At 42.0% G+C, this 20,832-nt stretch overlaps 1 protein-coding gene across 1 annotated transcript in view; it reads right to left on the minus strand.

Moving 5' to 3' along the window:
* NIPAL2 (NIPA like domain containing 2) overlaps window positions 1-20,832 on the minus strand; it is a 51,660-nt gene that overhangs the window by 19,747 nt on the left and 11,081 nt on the right. Inside the window, exons 2-4 of the mRNA XM_040587192.1 lie at window positions 14,301-14,369; window positions 11,093-11,264; window positions 944-1,000 (exon numbers count right to left, since the gene is read on the minus strand). Coding sequence (XP_040443126.1) covers window positions 944-1,000; window positions 11,093-11,264; window positions 14,301-14,369 — 298 coding nt within the window. The remainder of the gene's footprint in view (window positions 1-943; window positions 1,001-11,092; window positions 11,265-14,300; window positions 14,370-20,832) is intronic.

Raw genomic sequence — 20,832 nt, forward strand, 5'->3', positions numbered from 1 at the left:
CACAGAAATAAAATAAATCAGTGCTGAACGCTAGTTAAAGCAACACACAATGTAGAGGGCCGTAAGGGAAACATGATCAGTCAAGGGAGGGGGGGTTTGAATGTAGCAGCTGAGCTGGCAAACTTGGAACCCAAACCTAAATAAATATTGTATAGTATTCCTGGAACAATACCGAACAGATCTCTCCAAAACATTTATGAGAGCAGCTGAGTTGTCCTTGTTATAAGTATGGACAATCAAGCCTAGATGCTAGGAACCCCACAGAAGTATCAGGTGCCCTGTAGCAACTTCAGGTACACTGTCCCAGCCAAGATGGCTCAGTGTAAAACCCAAACCCTGCCATGGGCTTGTCTGTCACCATTACTGTGTTCAAGCTGGGCAGTCCTGATATGCAAAAAAAAATCTTGGACACAGACAAAAAGTTGACATGTTCTTACAGTGAAGACTCTGTTTCCCAACAAAACACTTGCCAACATGATTATTTGTTCTTTGAAGTGATAGAATTAATACCAAAAGGGACATTGTCACTTTTAATTGAGCTTGAATTTTTGTGCAATGTCTATGCAGTAAGAAAAAAAAAACCACTTCTATTTGAATGAATAATTCAATAACTTCATTGTTTTTATTAAAATTGTGTCGTACTCATAAAGATAACACTAAATACAACCTCAGAGGCAAAAATAGACAATGAAAATAAACTTGAGCAATAAGGACACATAAGGAACGAGTTATGGTTATAAAAGCAGAGGATTTGGGAATGCAGTCTTCTCCACATGCATTGAAAATTCTCTCTCTTTTTGTCACTTCTTCCCAATTTTGTGAGTATCTGCCTTGAAACACTTGCTTGGGAAAGTGGGAGTGTGAAGGTGGGGGGCTGCGTGAGAGTTACAGCTTGCTAAGCATATGGCGACACACATGTCCATATTAGCAAACGCTTACTTACCCAATATATCAGCAGCCCTCACGGTCTTTAGGAATAAGACAGAAATAAATGCACTACCTATAACAGAAATATAAAGACACTTTTTATATTTGTTAGAATATCAAGTACTACAGCAAAAAGCTGCCCTGGGCCAAGTTTAAATATATCTTGTGGCTGTTGATGTTGCACCATACCATGATATAACCAGCCAGGAGTCCCTTCCGGCAACCAACCAACCCTCAGTTTTTGTAAGGTTTTAAATGTATCCAGCAGGCTCTCGCATGGTTGAAGAGATGCAATACCCTTCCCGTCTCCCACGCAGGCACTGCTTAAACTGCTCTGATTCAGTCATATGTAGAAGTGTCAGGAAAGCTGGGCACTGATCAGCCTTATCGGTTCACTCACCATGTTGCTACCTACATTATATGTATACATGTATATACACACACATAAATAGATGCTACCTACCATACACTATATGGACTTGCTCAAGGCAAATTGCCTCATGGAGGGATGAAATCCTGCTTCTCTAGAATTCAATGTATTAGAGGCTTAGAAATTAAGTAGCAGCAGTACAATTGAGGGGAGGAAAGCCATTGCAAAAGCGCAGCAGTATGAACTGAGAGAGTGGCCACAACGTCTGCAAATAAGCAGGTGGAAGAACCAACATATGAGAGTGACTTGTAATGAGGAAGAAGAAAAATGGAAGTGAGCTCTGGAAACATCCTCCTCTTCCCTGGGCAACCCTTTCCCTTGTCCAGCTCTTGCATCTCCCCTCTGCCAGCTCCTAGCCCTGCCTCTTTGGGGTAGGCAGTAGCGGGTGGGTGAGGGACAGCAGCAGTCAGGCCAGGATTCCTGGTAAGCAGCTCAGTGTGGACACCCGCTAGAAAGAGAAGAAGGGGTTTCGACCAAAGATGGATGACTCTGTTGGCCACCTGGGAGAGACGGCTCTATTCCAGCACACAACGTTAGAGCGTTTACTTCTAATGGGAAGCAAAAGAGGCTGAATAGCTCCAGCATAGAAGAGATGAGGAAAGGCCTTTGGGAGAGGTGCATCGGTAATGTTAGATTCAGTTAGAAACCTCAAAGAAAGACTCTGCCCAGGAGGGAGAGTGAAGGGACACACTGAACCTAAATCACGGGATGCTGTTACAAAAGCTCTGTTCCTGCCTGCAGTGTGAAATCCTTGGTTTATTCTTGAAATAACAGTTTAACCTTTTTGCAACCATCTTTGCCTCATTATCTCTATTGTTCTGATGGAAAATTTAATTTGTGGTTAGCTAGTAGAGGTACTTTAGTTATATATCTGTAAATGTTCATACCAAGAGGTAAATCGAGAACCAGAATTCAGCATCATGTCTGCGTTATCCAGTCAGTAGAAAATCAGATATAGTAGAAGTCATAAATGTAAACTGTATCAAGTAATGGAGATCTAGACAAATGAGTAAGTGCAATAAAAGAATCTTAACTGAAAATGCCTCACTGAAAGTAAGCTGCCTGACACAGTTTTCTTTCTTCAATGTTTCAGTGACAAGTTTGCTGTAAAAAAGACACTGGTATCCAGGCAACACTGGTAATAGCAGAGCTACCTAGGTTTAGAAAAGAAAGAGGACAAAAAACAGAAAAGAAGCAGCATTAGCCCAAGATAGCGTAGGAATTAATTACTGCTTTGTCTCCCTGCTGTCACAGCTCTCCCAAACCCCACCTCAGCCCTGTCACACACAGCAAAGACCAGTTGTTTAATGAACTGATGCCTCAGTGATTTTTTTAATTTTTTTTTTTTTTGAGGACTCCATTATCTGGGCTCTGCACTCAGCAGAGATCTAGTAAATGCAATCTAGGGTTCAGTTCCAGCGTTGGCATCCAAATTAGGGCGAGATATGTTATGCCCCAAATTCCACTGCCTACTTCTCTGGAGATGACAAACGGTAGCTCGGGGGGATCACAAACTCTGAGGCTGGCAGTGGGCACAGGGAGGCACTGGAACACAGCCAGAGAATGAAACTTGTCACTCAGCCTGTCATCCACCTTAATAATACATTCAAACGTGGCAAGCTCTTTCTCCAGAGATGGGTGGTAATGCACAAGAGATCATGAGCTTAACAGAATGTGTGTATAATTAATGTTCTTTATGATGTGTAATATGTAGAGGAATCTAAAAATAGGACAGGTTTTAAGAACATGCATTAGGCCATCTGGGATGGGAGGAAAAACTGAAGTGGGAGGGGAGGCACAACACCAGTGTGAGGAGAGTGACACCCAGGAAAGACTGAACACAAAAGACAGCTGTCCCTATGGATAAACCACCAACATTTCATGTCCATTCAAGAAGAAGAAAAGCAAATGGGGTAAATCTAAGCAAAGAAGCAGTGACATAGAGCTGATCAGATGCTAGAGAACGTACATGACTCATTAGAAGCCTGGCAGACTCTGGATATTACCTTCAGGGATGAATTTTAAGCAAGTTGTGGTAGCACAGCCAAGAGAGCACCTTGTTATTACACACTGGCTAACACAATATTTTAATTTTAATGTTTATTTTGTTAATTTTCTGGGGCTTAAGCACTGCGGATTTGACTTTTAAATAGTCTTTTATGTTCTTCAGTTTGTGGGGTGGGTTTGAACCAGATTATAACAAAGAAACCAAGGGCAGATCATCTCAATGCAGACAGTGGCTCACAAGAAATGATGGGCCAGAGGAGGAGGGGTATGAAGGGACACTGAGCCCCAGGAGTGCAGGCTGGCATTTGATCCTTTTGCCTTCTGCTGGCTTGCAGCTTTCCCTGGCTGACAAGACAAATAGCAGGCACCAAAGTGTGCCCCAGGAACTCAGTGAGAAATGCACAGCCCTCACAGCCACCCTGCCCCTCTTCCTTAACTCATTTGGGCTCCAGCCCACAGGCTCAGGTGCATTGAGCTGCTTAAGACATGATGTCCTCCAGAAAGGGCAGAAAAGGCAATATGCTAGATGGCCAACACATTCCTCCTGCCATCTCTTCTCTGTGTGGTAGCCTCCAAGCTGACCCTGCTGTGAGCAGGAGGTTGGGTTAGGGACTTCCTGAGGTCTCTTCCAATCTGAGCTGTCCTAGAACGCTGTAAACTTTTGGCAGAAGGGTAAATAGGCATTCAGAGGCTACGAACAAGCATACCAGATATACCAGTTATACCAGTTAAAGCCCTTACAGAGTTCCAAATTCAGCTCCTAAACGCGGCCCTGCTGAAACCCCTGTGCTCAGCTCGCCAGACTCCTCTCCTACCAGCCCTCAGACCAAGGTGAGGTGCCTGCCATCTTTCCACTTCTCCTCCTCACCACCAGTGATGTTACACTTTGCACTTTCCTCCTAGCCCGCTTCCCCCTCGACATGATTTCACTCCATTGCCGCAGCATGAGTCCAACTTCCTACCACCCCATCCCACTTTTCCCTCTCCTACACCAGGGTCCTCTTGTTCCCCCTCTGCCACAGAAGCTGTATGCCTCCTCCTCCTACACCATTGTACTGATGTGGGAAATAAATCACTGAACATTATGTTGAGCTCTACAGATGAGCAGACCAAGGAAACAGCCTGGCAACAAGACAAGCAATTTATTATCATTGTTCTGAAGCCTCATTGCTTTTAAACCACTGTTTTTAAGCAGTAAAACACACGTACAACTCTAAGCCTAAAGTGTCAGCCTGTAAGTCATTGAAGCAAAGACTGCATCCCTGGTTGTCTGAGAAGACTTGTATACTTCTGGGTGAATCAGAACATTTTTTAGCTTTTTAACTAATCATTAAAGTAAAACTTCCAAACCTAGACACAGATCTTAGTCCCACTGAGAGTGGTGGCTCAGAGCCTGCTAAATCAAGAGAAGGGCAGAAAATCTGGGACATGATCTGTTAAGAATTAAACATTACAGAACCAATACAACCTAATGAAATCCTTGAATTCATTTCATGCCTTGATTGCATCATGCTTATATTAATATCCACGAATTGATAAGTAAATAGGTCCTGTAAAATATCTCTATGACAGAGCCTTTCTGAAGGCTCATGAAGCTCTTCAATCTTGAAATAGAGATTTAGTATTTCAAATGAAAAATATTATTGCTTGGAACTACGTCAAAACCATGATAAACAAAAACTATTGGGTAGCAAATGGGAAAAAAAAAGAGTTTGTTCAGGAGCATAATTGTTTTATTGAAACAAATTCATCTTCTCACACATCAACATAAAGGAGGCTGGTTTGCATTCATTATTGAATGGATATGTATCTACTATGTAATGAATTTTTATGTATTCACATTATAGAATGAATATATGTTCACTGCAGCATGTGAATTTCAATTTAAATCGGAAAAAATGGTAGAAAATTCCATTTTCTGTGAGATACGCAATTAAGTGCCTTAAGGGAGTGCTATAATGGTGCTACATGTAGCTTACTCAGCTGCTCATTCTCTTAGGAGCGTGATCATTTATGATTATCTTCACATGCAGGTTTTCTCCAGCACAAATAGCAATAAAGAGTAGTGTGATATGTGGGTTCTGCCACAAGCAGACACTGAATGGTGAGAACCCAGCTCACAAAACAACTCCTCTGCCTCCTAGACATGAAGGCTGCAGTTAAGATTGTTTCTTGTTTTATTTCTCTAAGAAGGGAATAATACGTAAGAGAAGTTAAAGATAGAAAATACATACTGCTCCATAGAGCGCATTTTCTGTATTTTGCCCAATTCAGCCTTAAAAAAGTCAAATGAAATACTGTCTATCACTTACTCTTCCCTACACAAAACTATTTCACATATGTATATTTCATTATTAAGTCGTTTTCCTGGTTCAGAGGCTATTTATGAATCTCATCTTTTTATTGTCTTACACTAAATAATTCCTTCCATAACTATTCATAACTTCAAACATCAACATATCCTTCCTTTTCCTCTTTTCAGTTCTCAGAACATCTTCATGTACTATTTTAAATAGATTAGTGCTCTCTTCATAAATGCATAGATTGCTTTTACGGCTTCTGTGTTGTCCAATAAAATCACAAAATTTAATATTTGCCTCAACTGTTCATTCTGTTAAGCTTAACTGATTCAGTCAGGTAAAGCAATTTAAAACCACCCATTCTGCAGAATACTTTTGTACCCCTTTCACTGGTGGCCTGGACGAAATGCAGAAGGAGGAGCATTCACCATGACTCAAAGACTATTGTTTAATGTTTGGACTTCTCACAATTTGTGCAACAAGAAAAACATTCCACTTTGAGAACAAACGTTCGCACTATTTTATGCAACTTAAGGGTCTGCCTCTGTCTAATGAAGCACTTTAGGCTCACCTCATTGATTTTACACTAAGTTTGTTGAGCAGTGAGTCCTCAGGCTATGAGGATGCAGTTGCTGCTGGTCACATTTTAAGATGTGGCCTTATAGTATGCTTTAAGCAGACAGACCCTCAGCCTACCTTCCAAGCTGGAGAGATTCAGGACCATCTCAGTACAGAAGCACTTGGAAATGCTTTAATCCATCCCCAAATTCAAGCTATCCCTGTCTGCCACACAGTCAGGAAGATCTGGAGAGATACCGAGGCAGGTCGTTTGATCACTGCAGCACAAATGAGGAGGAGGTTAAGCAGGAAGAGAATGAGGAGCAGGTCTTCCTGGGCAAGTACCAGTATTTCCACAGGGGATCCAGAGGCTGCACACTAAGACAGGGGCAAGGGAAAAGGCTGAATTTATGAGGTTGCTGGTCACAAGAGGAATGTGGTTTAGCTGAAGGACAGTGGGAAAAAAAATATTTTAAAAAAGCGCCCAAACATTTTTATGAAGCGCATTCAGAAGGAAAGGAGCTGGTTTGGAGAAAGGAGCTGTGCTCACAGCCTTGGAGCAGACTGAAATCTCTCTCTCTCGTACAGAGGGCTACAGGGTGGGACATAAGGTGGTACATAAGGACAGGAAGCACAGATGGCCCCTAATGCTGGTGCACAGAGCAGGAGGACATGTACACTCTGCAGGCACCAAAAGATAAATCACAGCTGGTTCCGAGTGCCTGTAGCACCATATCTGTGGTGGAGGCTTTGTATAAACTATTCATGCCTGAGAATCTCCCTGCCCTGAGACTATCGGCTTAAAACCTCCTTCACCTTACCCTGCCTACACCTTGGATATTACTGTCTTGCTCAAGCGGAGGGCAGGAGCTCGAGGAAAACCAGTCTGCTGACTTACTGCGGGTCATTTTAGGGTAGGCAGGGGAGAGGATCCAGGTATGAGGAGGATGGATGCATTTAGACCTGGAGGGACCTGCTTTTCCTTCAGGGCCAGAGCTCTGTGTCAGGGATAATGAACACAAATTTGGAGAAACTTAAAGAATACCTGTATGCACAGCCGGAGTCAAACAGAGAGAGACCTATCTCTGCCTAAGACATCTGGAAACAAATTCATCACAGCTAATGGACTGCTCAAACCTATTCTTACTTTATGTGATAGATATTAATGGTGCCCTGAATACAAAGGAAGATACAACAGAATTTAGTCAGCTGGTGCATAACTTCTTGATAGCTATCCTGATACTGAACATGTAACATTTCTAACATGATTAAATATTATTACTAGAAAAACAGTGGACAAAACATGAAACATTTTCCCCCATCCTTAATGCCAACATCCTAATAAAAAAGCAAGCCAAATACCAGAGAAATTGCTCAAAAGAAAGGCCATTTAGGTGAGCTTAATTCTGAAAGCTGTATTATAGGACAAACACACTGCAGAGGGAAGGAAGAACTCTGAAAATCCTTTTGTTGCATCTTCTAGACAAGTGCAAGTAAGTATTTTAAAGAATAGTCTGGTGAATGTTTCCCAGTTCTCATTAGGAAAAAGATTCTCAGATATTCTCTTAGAAATGGATTTCTCCCACTCATTGTAATGTAACATCTTTGTGGCCCAAAAACTTGGGATTTTGAGAACTCTGTTACTAAAGACCCATCAGGGATATCAATTTTCAAAGCCTAAAGCAATTCCTTGCCCCACAGCTATTTAGAAGAGCGTACAAAAATGCAAAGGGATCTCAGCAATGTCAGTCTAAATGAGTTTAGTGTAAAACAACTCCCTACAGACTGATGAAAACTGCAGAAGAAATGATCTGTGATACGACCGGCCTCTCCTCACCACCCCCTTCCCCAAGCTATTTCTGCAGGCAAAAGCAAGGCAATGAGCTAAAGACCACAGCAGCCTAAAATTACCTGAGCTACATGTAAAACATTATTTTTAATTTTTAAGTATAAAAAGCTCTTTAATGATCACATCAAACATTTATTACTCCTCCACTTCTAAACTGAAGATTTACCAACTTCTCCTCTTGAAGAAAACAACTGCTGTCTTCTCAAACTATTTAAAACCCTGAACAGATGTAGGGCTTGCATCATTGCAACCACACACAGAAATACTTCCACTGTGTAAGAAGAAAAATATAGTGTTTGTAGCTTAATTCTGAGAAGAAAAAAAAATTAGGTCTACTGGTGTCATGCCAATTCATGGTCTGTGGTGCTGGATTCTTTCTAAAACCAGCCACCAGAAGCACCCAGCTCAGTAGAATGAGGCACAAAATTTTCACTATTTAATTGATACCGGGTTAAGTGCAAAATTCAGTTGGATGCAGTTAAATGTGGTAGCAGAGCATAATAGATGTTGGCTCCATCTATTTTAAGATCCAAGATGCTTCTTGTCTCAGAGGTCTGGAGATATATGATGGGTACAGCCCAAATCCGTTCTGGGCAGAGACTCCAGTCTGCCTTATCCTCCTCCAAAACCCTGGTTTCCAAGCAAGGGAAGCTTTCCGTGTAGACCCAGAGTGACAGACATCTTCAGAGAATCCCCTAGATAACTGGGCATACTGCAAAGCACATTTGCCCTCAGTACACCACAGGTACTGAGTACCCAGTGTCAGCGAGAGTCAGCTCTTACCATGTGGGATGCGTTGACAGCAAATTTGGAAAACAATGCTTATCAGAAGGGTGGAGTTAGGGTTCAGATACACATTTGGAGTTTGTTATCAAGTGCTTAATTTCTTCATTTAAAAAATTAACTTATGAAAGACACACATTCTACAATACCTCGAAACAACTGCCAACTAGACAGCGCAAAGTCCACCCTCAACCACCTAAAAGAGGTCACAACTTAATGAGAAAAATATTTCTTGGTCTTTTAAATTGGAAAATTTGCTGCCTAAATTATCCTTTGCCCAGCTGTTAGCAGATGATACACATGTGTCTTGGTCAGTTTGTCATTGCCTTAAATGATGAACTCTTCTAAAATTAAAAGGATGCTGTCTCTCTCTGGCTTTAATTTCAGAAGACAGGATAGTATCTAGTGGTAGGAAATGTTACTGGGAAGTTATTGCTGTAATTGGCTGTCTACATAATTTTTACTTTCCCTTCCTTAAGGGAATGTTTGCTAGACTAAATAAAATTTCAGATCTCTCTATTGTTTGGGCTATGAAATTGATACTGTCAGCTGATATATGGGAATGGAATATAAGATATTAAATTGCTTCTGAGGTCTTCCAGGGTAAGCATTTTGGGTCAGTCAAAAAAAAAAAACAAAAAAGTGGATGAGAATTTCAGTAAGATATAACAGTTAGGAAAATGGTTTCTTGGCAGCTGTTACAAGCAAGGGGAAATGAAGAATGGAGGAAACAGACGCAATGCTTCTTTGCATGTTGCAAAGGTAAAGAAGAAGGAACCTGCCCAGATGAAAATCAACACTAAATGTGACCTCTTCTTTGTAGCAGTTTAATAACCAGTGGATTTTTTTCCCTTCCCACTCCTTTTCACTTCTTCTTTCTAGTTTTCCACATTAGCATTTTACTCAGTTTCAGCAACAAATTAGATTGTTCAATGTCCCTTTATGTTCAGAGACATCTGGAAAGGTCTACAATTGTTAAAGATATAACTACTGCCACCAAAAATCACACTGGGATATGTCATATTAATTTACATTTTCATCTGGAGTAATTTCCCATTCCTTTCTTTGAAAAATCTTTTCCTACCATGGTGAACTACCACAGTTTTATCTCTCATTCTCCAAAATTCTGCGACAGCTTAACATTAAAGGTTACAGTAAATTGCCTGCAGTTTCCTTCCCTCACTATCTCTTTGCTAAATTGCACCCACTTATGGTTGGCTACCTCCTTCTACTACAGCCGGGTGGTCCACTGGGAAGATAATTCACCTTTTCTACTTTTCTGTGCAGAATCACTCACTGGAATGTCACTTCCCAGCTGAAACTGTTAGCCAGAGACAGACTACAAAATGTTATCAGTTGTCAATAGCAAGCGAATGAGCTCCAGTGTGTGCAGAGCTGTTGCCATGTCTCAGCCCTGGATGTTTTAGGTGTGGATATGAAGCGACTCGATTAAGGGATGAGTCGATAAGATAAGATTCCTGTTTTCACAGCCTCTGTACAATATGTCCCTGTTCACTCTGCTTTGCATTAGCACAACATGATAACATTTTTAAATGCATGTTTCTTTATCAAAAACCCAGACATCTCATATCTGTTAACACCTTAATTACAAAAAAACATGTGAAGTAAAGAGTAAGATCATATCAAATTAGTCTTAAGGATAGGACTTCTGCTAAAGCCCAATTAATCTGCACATGATGGAACTCATTAATAACTTTGAAAATGTCTGTAAATAAACTAAACATTTCAGGAAATTTCTAGGCCCGTTTTGTCACACTCTTCAGAGAGCCGAGCAAGTTTGCCCATGTCAACATGAATCACGGTGATGGGCAGGGGACAGGCAGCAGCAACCGCTTGGTATGACAGTAACAGAAAACACGTGCAGGCAGCTCAGAGCCCCACGCAGCCCGCAGGATCAGCCCCCCGCTGCAGGGCGTGCAGAGCCAGCAGCGCTGGTGCAGCACTGGGGAACCAGCCGGGAGGAACTAGCAGAGCATAGAGTGACACAAAAGGCAAAACTATGGAAAAAGAAAGATATTAAAAGAGTCTCTGAGTTAAGTCGAGGGTTTCTGTTAAACTGTCAGCTCGTGTAATTATACGCATAATTCCTTTTCAAACCACAGCATTAACATTTTCTCCTCGCATTCCTGCCGCAGTTTCTGCCGTATTACCCCTCTAGTCACAAACAAGCATTCAATTGAAGTATGTACTCAAGCAAGAAATGGCAAACCACCTCACCTATGACAGATACATATCCCAGTGGAGCAACAAGGGCGATGGGGGCAAATCCATAGGCTGTGAAACTGCCCACCTCTCCAAGCACCAGCAGGGTCATCCCACACCACCACAGCTTGCTCCTGTAGTAGGGCTTCGGCTCTGTTTGGCAAGCCAGTCGGAGATGAGCGCATTTCTAGAAAATTAATTATTAGGAAGAGGCATGAAAAGAAAGACTTCCATTGTGTTCTTATAATTAAGGGGGCTGTCAGCTTCAAATTCCAGGTGCGTTAAGGTTTTCTTTTTAAACATGACTTTTATCTTGTTGTTGCAGACACACTGCTTTGTGTTCAGTCAGTGCTGCTTCAAATGTCTTAGCCGTGATGGAAAGGACTGAAAAATTAGATGTCTGAATAAACCTGAAAAATACTAAGGGAACACTTAGTTAGTGCTTCCTAGCTGTGACTGCACACCTCTCTTCTTCTCTCAAAGCACAGCTCGGCAGTTGTGCAGCCAATCTGGAAATACTCAAAGCCGGGAGATGAGGCACAATCAGAACTGTGGCAACAAATGGGGAGAAGAGGACCAGAAAACATGGTGTTCCTGCTCTATGATACATATTCTCACCAGAAATAGAACGTCCAAATAAAAAGGCAGCACTTAATCACATCTGCTGTAGGGAGGACTCTAAATTAATTAGGTAGAATTTAGGATTTGGCTGTAATCTGTTTTTAAGTTAGAAGACGATCTCAGGTACGGTGTTATTTTCAGAAGGAAAATCAGTTACTGCTGTATCAACAGGCATAATATATACTCAAGTAATACTTCACAAACTCTTCTTGTTACATGGAGAAGGTATCATTGACACAAGTTGTAATTGTTTTCTCTCTAGTTGTACAGCAAGAACCTGTATATAACAAAATAATTTGACTTTGATCACACTGGTCTTCTGAAACAGAGTCCAGGGAGTCTCCATCAGGAAGGTGTCGTGATTGGGACATTAGGTCTGCAGAGTACCATTTCCTTTCTCAGATTCCTCACCAGCTTCTCTGTACATGGGGCAAAAAAATTTGAAACCAAATGATTTTTTTATTTTTTTTTTATAAATGGTGGTAAAATACATTTTTTTTCTCCATCACTTCATATTTGATTTTGGAAATGTCCCTGTAGAGGCCCAGGGAAATTGAAACAATTTCCTTCATACTCCCATTCTACTCTGTAGGCTATGCTACAGAGTACGGTCCAAACAGTAACATCTGTGATATACCATAGTCTCAGTCGCTCCTCTTGTTGAGGGGATGCAGAACACTAGTGCAGCTTCATGCTGTGGTACATGTTCAGGGGATGAAATTCTACAAACAAGTTTAGCCCTCCAAGGAGAAAAGGAACGTAAGGAAATCAAAATTCCTCGAGCCACAGACCAGCAATTCACAGTAATATCCAGGATTTTGCATGTCCCATTTTTATAAACAAATGAAGTCCAATAAAGATCCCATTGAAATTGATATGAAATAATATTCGAATCAAGAATCCAAATTTCTACTGAAAACCAAATAGGACAAAACTGAATCCTGAGCTCTAGTTTCTCCCCAGATTCTTGTAGGAACAACTCTTTTGAGGGCACAGGGTGATTGAAAAGATCTGCGATGAACACGGAGGGGTGAGCTCAGTGGCTCCCTTGCAGCCTTCTTTCTCCAGATGTCTGCCTTCTTTGCACAGTAATGTATGTGGGTGGTATTTAGGTGGAGGCTGTTTATAATCCAGCTGAAACATATTGCAAATGGTGGCCTGCTCTTTAGCTGACAATCAACTAGAGGGAAGGGAGGGAAGGCAACCGACTGCAAGGTGGGAAAGGGAGAGAGAACAATAAAATTTGGCCTGTCCATTTAATATGAGTGTGAAAATATATATGTTGAGATCTAGGGAAAGTCATTATTCATATTTATAAGTTATTGTTACTAAATGGAGAAAAACCTATTTTAAAGGACAAATAAAAATGTTAGTTGAAACTGTTAAATGGCAATGCAGAGCTATTGGGTTTTCCTAAGCAGCATTTAAAAAGCTGGAAGATAGTTCAAATCCAGTAAACCCTGTTAATGATCATGAGTCAAGAGGTCTGTCTGCATGCCTCAGTACCTCCCCTGGCAAAGCATCCACTTTGGCACTCAGTGCCTCCAGCAAACAAAAGGTATGAGGTCTGAACCACCTCGTTATTATGGGCTAGGCTGAATTTCCACTTCACCAGCAAGAGTTTGTCCATTGAAACAGAGCCTGTCCTAGTACTGTCACTGTCAGCAGGTTGGAGCTCATTGGAAAGGCTGCAGTCATCTCAACCTGCCTTCCATCTCTAGCTAAACAGATTGCTTTCTATGGGATTCTTCAACCAGAGATACTTAAAATAGAAAGGAATCATTGAAGAACCTTCCAGCATTACTAAGATGGATTATTATGGGTAGAAGTTTTCATATTCCACAACTTTCTGTTTCATCCTTCACAGAAAAAGCAAGAAGTAGCCTTATATGAAACATAAACAACTCATAAAATACAAGCTAGCAAAAATACCTTTTCTGGACAACTTACACAATGTCTTTTGCACTTTAAAACCTTTTATTAGAAGACCTAAAAATACCATGAAGTCTAAAAGATACAGATTATAATGAATTATTTAACTTTCTACCAAGTATGCATTCTAAGTATTAATACAGAAAGGATTTTATAAATCTAATCCTACAACCCTTTGCCATAGTTGTAGAATCAGCACCTCCCATTTCTTTTATGTTTTAAAATATTTACTCAGATTATTTTATCCTAACTAAATTGGTCAAAGTTGTTTTGCGGCCCAATATTGCAAAAAAAAAAGTCCCTATGCATATTTAATTACATTAATCACTTCATTAAGCAGCACCGAAGACCTTGTGGTCAATTTCATTTCAGATATGGACACTCTGAGACAGGTTCATGTGATGTCCAGTGGGACCACAAGTGGGCCACAGTTGGTATTTTCTTATGGCACATTACAAAGGGGAGGAGGAGTTACGAACAGCACAAAACAGATTGAGAGCTATCATACTGCCAACAACTCCAGCAGGGCACCATTAAACTACAGTTAAGGAAAGGGAATTTTTACTAAATGCAACAAAATTTGTGTTTGAACTTCACCATGAAAACAAACTGTAACATAAGTTACTTGCTAAATACAAACAACTTTGAATGAAGAGAAATGATTTCATACCTGTATACTCAGAGAGACACTAATCAGAAAATTTGAAGCAGCAGCAAGTAAAACTCCCCAGAGCTGGGTCTAAAATATCACAAAACAAATACAAAAATATGTATTAGTTTAAGAACAACAATATAGCAGTGGTTTTCTGATAGCACATTGTAACCCAATCATAAGCAAAATGTTGCACTTTTCAATCACTGACTTCATGCAGCGCCGAGTAAACTGATAACAAATATATATGCACAGTTGACTCTTAAACAGCTGGGAATGGAAAGGGCATCTCTGTGCAGGAGGTGGTTTTGCTGTCCTTCAGTAGAAAGCCTTCTTAAATCTCATGAAAGAAAAAACTAGACAGGTCTCAGCTGAACACAACACACATGTATTCTTCTTTTCCTAAAAAAGGACCTGCTTTGTTACATAATCCAGAAAGAAAATCAACAGCAATCAAACCATTCGCATTAGAACACAATTATCTTAAGAGTTAACATATCCAGTATTTGACAGGGCAGCCAGGAACACAGGTGTCCTGACAGTTTCTTTAATGTATTGTGTTATTTCATCAACTTCTTGTCTAACCAGCCTAATTTTCAGTAAGATTTGCAAACTTTCTATGACGTTAAGAAATTAAAAACTTTCAAGCAGGATTCATGATTTTGGAAAGCAGTCATTTGAAGATGCTGTTTCAGCAAGCTCAAACACAGTAGAGTCCCTGTCTAACTTTCAAAACGTAGCACTGTGTACATTGTCATAGGTGTGCTCAAGACCCACTCACGGTCACTGGTGCAGTGCTGCGAGGAGCCCCCCTAGCTTGCGGAGAAGACGAACATAGAATCAGTGAGTTTTTATAAACAAGGTTATGGCACCATAACCCGGCATAACTATTGCTTACAAGCTGTAAAGCAGCATCCAACTCAGTGCTCACAGCCTCAGCTTTCACGACTCTCCTCCAAGGTGGTCGCTGGGCACTCTGAGCAGGCAGTGCCTACCCTACCAGCCACAGAGTCCGTTGCCCCTCAGCATCCACTATTGCTAAGAGCAGCGTGTGGTCCAGCAAGCTCTTGGTGGTGGTTACTGTTGTGGCTAGATAATTCCCAGACTAGGAAAGAGCATCCACAAAACTGTGAAGAAACAACAGCCTTATTAAATATGGATGATAATATTCTCATTTAAGAGACACAGCTGAAACCAGCTGCCTCTGGCCCGTGTAGTTTCAGTAGTGGCTTAGGCTCAGAAGGAAAAGCAGACAACAGATTTGCTCTGGGTGAAATGCTTGGCTGACTGCCAGGTGTCACCAAGACTTAACTGGTGGGTACAAGGGGATGCAGAGAGGGGAATGCAGGAGGTGAGAGGGCTCCTTTACTCCCACACTCTCTGTGCTAAGTATTACAGCACTGGTGCCACAGCCTGTGTACAAGAAGCGTTCAGGGAGAAGCGTTACTCAAGAGTTTTGTCCATACCCTCTGGTGCCTGGCCACTGGAGGCCCACCCCATCTTGTGTCCTCTCCTCACACTCCTGTATCCCCTAGCAGATACTCCGGCAGAGTGCCCTGGGCTCACACACGGTGCATTTCCATGCCCGGAGAACACCCCTCACTGGGAGCAGCAGGGAGCATGTGACAAGACATCTCAGCACACCTCAGCACAGACGTCTCTGCTGAGATCGGGCACTAACTGTTACAGGAACATGAGCAGCCTTGCAGACTCCTTCCACGCTGGGGAAATGCTGTCAAAGGGTCCCCACCCAGAGCCCCACAGGAGCAGAGGGATGGTTTTTCCTTGCTGAGGCTTTGATGCTGTAGCATCAAATCCTGAGCGCTGATCTTGTGCAAAATTTGACAATTTCACAGGTGGATTATTGCACCCCCTCCATCATCCCGCACACACGGCAGCTTCAATAAAACAGCAGTTAAATCAAAATTGTTTTCTTGCTCCCAAAGACTTGTGCTTTTTAAATGACAACATGCTCCCTTGTGAGGGGGTGGAGAAGTGGCCTTGTCAGCCTCCTCATGAAGGGTTTAAGAAAAAGGAGACAGCAGGGAATAGAAAACAGAAACTGCCGCCTCATTTACCCCATCATTTTATTGCTTTCACATCAGTAATTGTAATACATCCACACTACTCCCAGCAGAGAACCCAAATCTCTCTGCAGCTCTTTGTTTCGGCAGCTGATCCTACCCTTATGGCTGCATCTCTGGATAACCCCTTGCAGCTCCTTACTCCCAGCTTTCAGCTGAGGGTCACAGACACTGTGCAGGACTCCAGAGGCAACCAGCACCCCAGGGAGAAAACTCAGCAGGTCTCAAGCTAGCCCAAAGCGGGGTCCTCATTCATCCCTGGAGGTAAAACTCACACACAGCTGGTGGGGCAGTGAAGGGGGCCATGTATTCCACCTGTCATCTAAAACAATTTGCAAAATCAGATCCACTTATGGGTACTGATGATGACCTGAGTACCTGCCTCCAAAGACTGTGCATCAAATGCCCCTTTGATGGGCACTGATGGGGACAGGGACTCCAGCAGGCTGTTTTTCAGTGCCCTGCATCACTGGTTTCCCCTCCAGAACAATGACTGCTTTTGTACCATGGTGGCTGCTTTGTCAGGTACCAGTGAGCTTGGCTCAGGTATGCTTGTGGGACATGTAAGATTTCTAACATGGTGAACAGGAACCATCTCCCAACAGTCTATCTTCTTACAGGTTCCATAAATTGCCAGGAACAGAAAACAGGTCAAAAACTTGCATCTTCTCTGTCTTCTCATTTTCTGTGAAATACCAAGACATGTGTGGCCATTCTCAGTACTTCCCTGTGAAATACCAAGATTGATATTCCCCTCAGCGGACGTTGGGCTAGGGACATGGGCCTGCGTGAGGACCTATGGTTGGGTAGGGCCGGGCAGGCCTGTAGGAGCTGGGGACCAGCATTGCTGGAGCAGAGGTTGGTGGCCCCAGGGGGTCAAAATGGGGTCCTGGGCCATGGGCAGGGTGGGAGAGCTCTGGGGGCATCTGGGAACAGGCAGGGTTGTGGGTGCCTTCAGGGCCTTGACATGCAACACATGCAAAGCTGTTGAGGTGACATCCCTTTATGCCCAACTTAAGCAACCTCCTGTATCTGCACGTAAGGAAAAACAGCACGTGTGCATGATCAAGGCAAATTCATAGTAGCAGTCTGGGTTCAAATCTTATCCTCGTTGCTCAGGTCATTTTATTGTAATGACCACACGTTTCACCTGAGTGCTGCTGTTGGCATATATACTGCGCTGCCTGCTCTAGACTGACATGTGTTAATGAGCTCTGGTTAGTATGGTGATAGCACCATACTTCCAAACCCAGGGCTGGACAGACCCCTAAAGATTAAAAGCAGAGTACAATGCCCCAAGGAGGTCAAATATCACATGGATCCGTTCAGGGAGATGAGATGAAAGTACAGTAACGCCACGCAGTTATAGCATGGCAAAACTGTCTTGCACAAGGTCATACTCAGACATGCCGATATTAAAGAAAACAACAGGGAACAAAAAATGCATTAAAGAGGAAAATTAGATTGCAAACTTCACAAATCAGAGTGCATCCTAAATCAGCAGGCGATTTCTAATGCACAAGAGCCATCACATACAGCTGCGCTCAAAGCAGGAGAGAAAAAATAGGATACCGTATCTCAGGCTAGTAAAACCATGCTTGATGAAAGATGACCTGTGACAGAAGATAGATCACCCTATCAAACCAAAATGGTTTCTGTATTGCCCTGAAGGCCACCACAGCCCTTCTATTCCCATTTTGTTATGTAAAACGCTTTACTGTTTGTACTGCCTGCCATTCAATGTCCTTTAGAGGCTAAAGGACTGGTGGAACAGCCAGGTTTATGAGTAACAAATATGATATTCTCTTAACACCAAGTTTCCAGTTGCGATATCCAGCTGCGATATCATCTGCAGCACTGCGGGGCTTTCCACACCTAAGTCTTGAGACAAACATTTGTGAGGGAATTCAGTTGTAGACACAACTTCAGAGTTGTGGTGCTCCTTCAGTCAACTAAGGACTTCTACAGGAAAAAGCCTTACATATTCAAAACTGTTGGCATAAGAAGCAAGTCCCTTCATCACCAAAACGTCTGTCCAAATGTACAGGCCACATTGTCAGACCCCAGATTTTAAACTGTTGACCCATTCTTCCAGTGCTTCCAAATGCATGAGGCTTATCACAGAAATATTCTGACCTTAAGTTTTCCAGAAAGTTAAAAACCACAACACCAAAACCACAGAAATTTGATTTCCTTCACCTTAATATGGTTTGGAACAAGCCATGGATGTCACTTGCTGGCTTTGCAGTCCCTTCTAGATAGTCCCCAAGCACATGGACCACAGACTGAGGCTGTGGATCTGCTGACATTTTCCTCGGTGGCATAGCTGGCTTGAGGGATGCCTCCTTCCTCTGGCCCCCCGTTCCCTCACCGCCTCGTTTGCCTTAGAACAATTTGTGAGGCTGGAAAGGCACTGTTCCAGGTTTGACATAACCCTCCCAACACAGACCCCGTCAGCATTGTGTTCTTTATAAGCCACCTGCCAACGTTTAACACGAAAAGCGGATCAAGATTCACAAGCCATGGCAAGGGTTTTAAAATGGTGGCCCCGCGCAGTCTGCCAGTGGTGAGAGCAGCTTGTACCGGGGCTGCTGGAGGGAATGAGTTCGACAAGTAGCAAATTCATCTTGAGCAAGGGACCCTCAGCACTCACCTGGCATCCCCCATCCCAGTCATGGGAGGCTCTTGCATGAGCCCATGTGTGGGAAGGGGAGGATGGTGGCCATCCATTTGCCAAGTGAAGTGGCAGCATCTTGCTATTCAAATGAGGAGCAGTATGGCATATGACTGCATACAGTCCTGCTTTAAGCACATCGTGCCAGACCTGATGCTTATTTACCTTAGCACCTTTACACATCATTCTGGCAGTGTTTTAAATGGGCATTTTGCATGCAAGGTCTGTTTTTATTGTCAAAGTAAGGGGTTTACAGCAAATGAAAGCCAGGCTGAAATCAAATCTTTGGCACTAATTCTAATAAATTTATCCCTTGCAGACTAAAACCTGCATTGCAGACTCAGTTAAACAGCAAGATGCAATTTATCCATATTACATGTATATTTTCCTAATGCACATTAAACTGCCGTTGCCAGGCCTGTGAAATGAAAGCTTAGAAAGATTAACTTAATTTGCATTGAGTAAAAGGTATATGGTCATTATTTATGGAAACTTGCTATGTCTATAAATTAAACTGACTAGCAGAAAAAAACCACTTCAAATGTATGTTGTCAGCTCACTCATCAAGGCTAGTTAAACTGTTCATTACTCTTCATTTCTGCATTTATTTGTAATCTAAAGGTGTTCCCAACAAATGTTATGGCATATACTGCTTCAAAAACTACACATCGTTACCAGTAATGAGGATTTTGTCAGATCTCTATGCGTCTTATAAGAAATAAAAGGGGAGGGGGGGGGGGGGGGTGCGGGGGGCAAGAAAATGCCTTCTAAACTTCCAGTTCTGAGTTCACTCTGAAACAAGGGGAATTCAGGATCCTTAACAAAAACCATATTTTTCAAAGAGCCACCATGTGGAATTAGGAGAGGTTTATCATTTAGCTCTTATTATTCACAGAGCTCTGGCTGTACTCAGTGCTTTACAGACGTATAAAGAAAAGAAGGTCCTTGTTTCAATGGTTTTCGTAGTGCAATTCATATAGTCATATGTGGGTTCAGGCCCATATGAAGTACTGAAGGACAGCAGAAATAAAAGGGGCAATTACCTGTGCTGAAACACATAATGAAAATATATTTGATTTGCTCATTGTGACATAAAGAAAAAGGATATCATTCAATATACAAGGAAGAAAGGATCAAAACATTTGGCACCATCTTCGTTAGGAACAGAAGGAGAGAGGAGACTCTAAGTCAGGATAAATTTGGGTGAAGACAAGACAGTTTGTAGGTTTTACACAGGTCAGCAGGCTGGATTGTAGACCACAGTCAGTAAGGATCTTATCCCATGAATATTACAGTATCCTTGCCTTTACTAGGTTTTACTTTTCATTACCTCGCAAATTTAAAATACATCTTTTTCAGAAACAAGAAAAACTGTGAAGGCTGGAAGGAGAGCCTGGTAGTTTACAAAAGAAAAGGTGTGGGAACTTGAGAGGATAAAGCAACTAGTGAAGTGGGACCCTTCCATTCATCTCCATACTTTAATCATTCTCATGAGATCTATCTTGTATTTATCAGTTTGCTTACTTTAATTAATGTCCAAAAACCGATATGAAGAATATTAGTTGTGAACTATACTGAAGTAAATTTCTATACGCTCACTCATGTTATATACAAACATATCAATCCACTATAATGTTAACAAGCATTATGAGTAGCATTTTTTTTTCTTTTTGAGGAGTTACAACCAAACGTTCCAACTTCTAAATTTCATTTTCTTATTCTCAGGAAACAAACCTCAAGATTAGAAATAAATACGAGAATGGAGAAGGGTCAGAATGGATTTTTATACTGT

This window comes from Falco naumanni, chromosome 3, assembly GCF_017639655.2.
Source record: "Falco naumanni isolate bFalNau1 chromosome 3, bFalNau1.pat, whole genome shotgun sequence".
Taxonomy (NCBI): Eukaryota; Metazoa; Chordata; class Aves; order Falconiformes; family Falconidae; genus Falco; species Falco naumanni.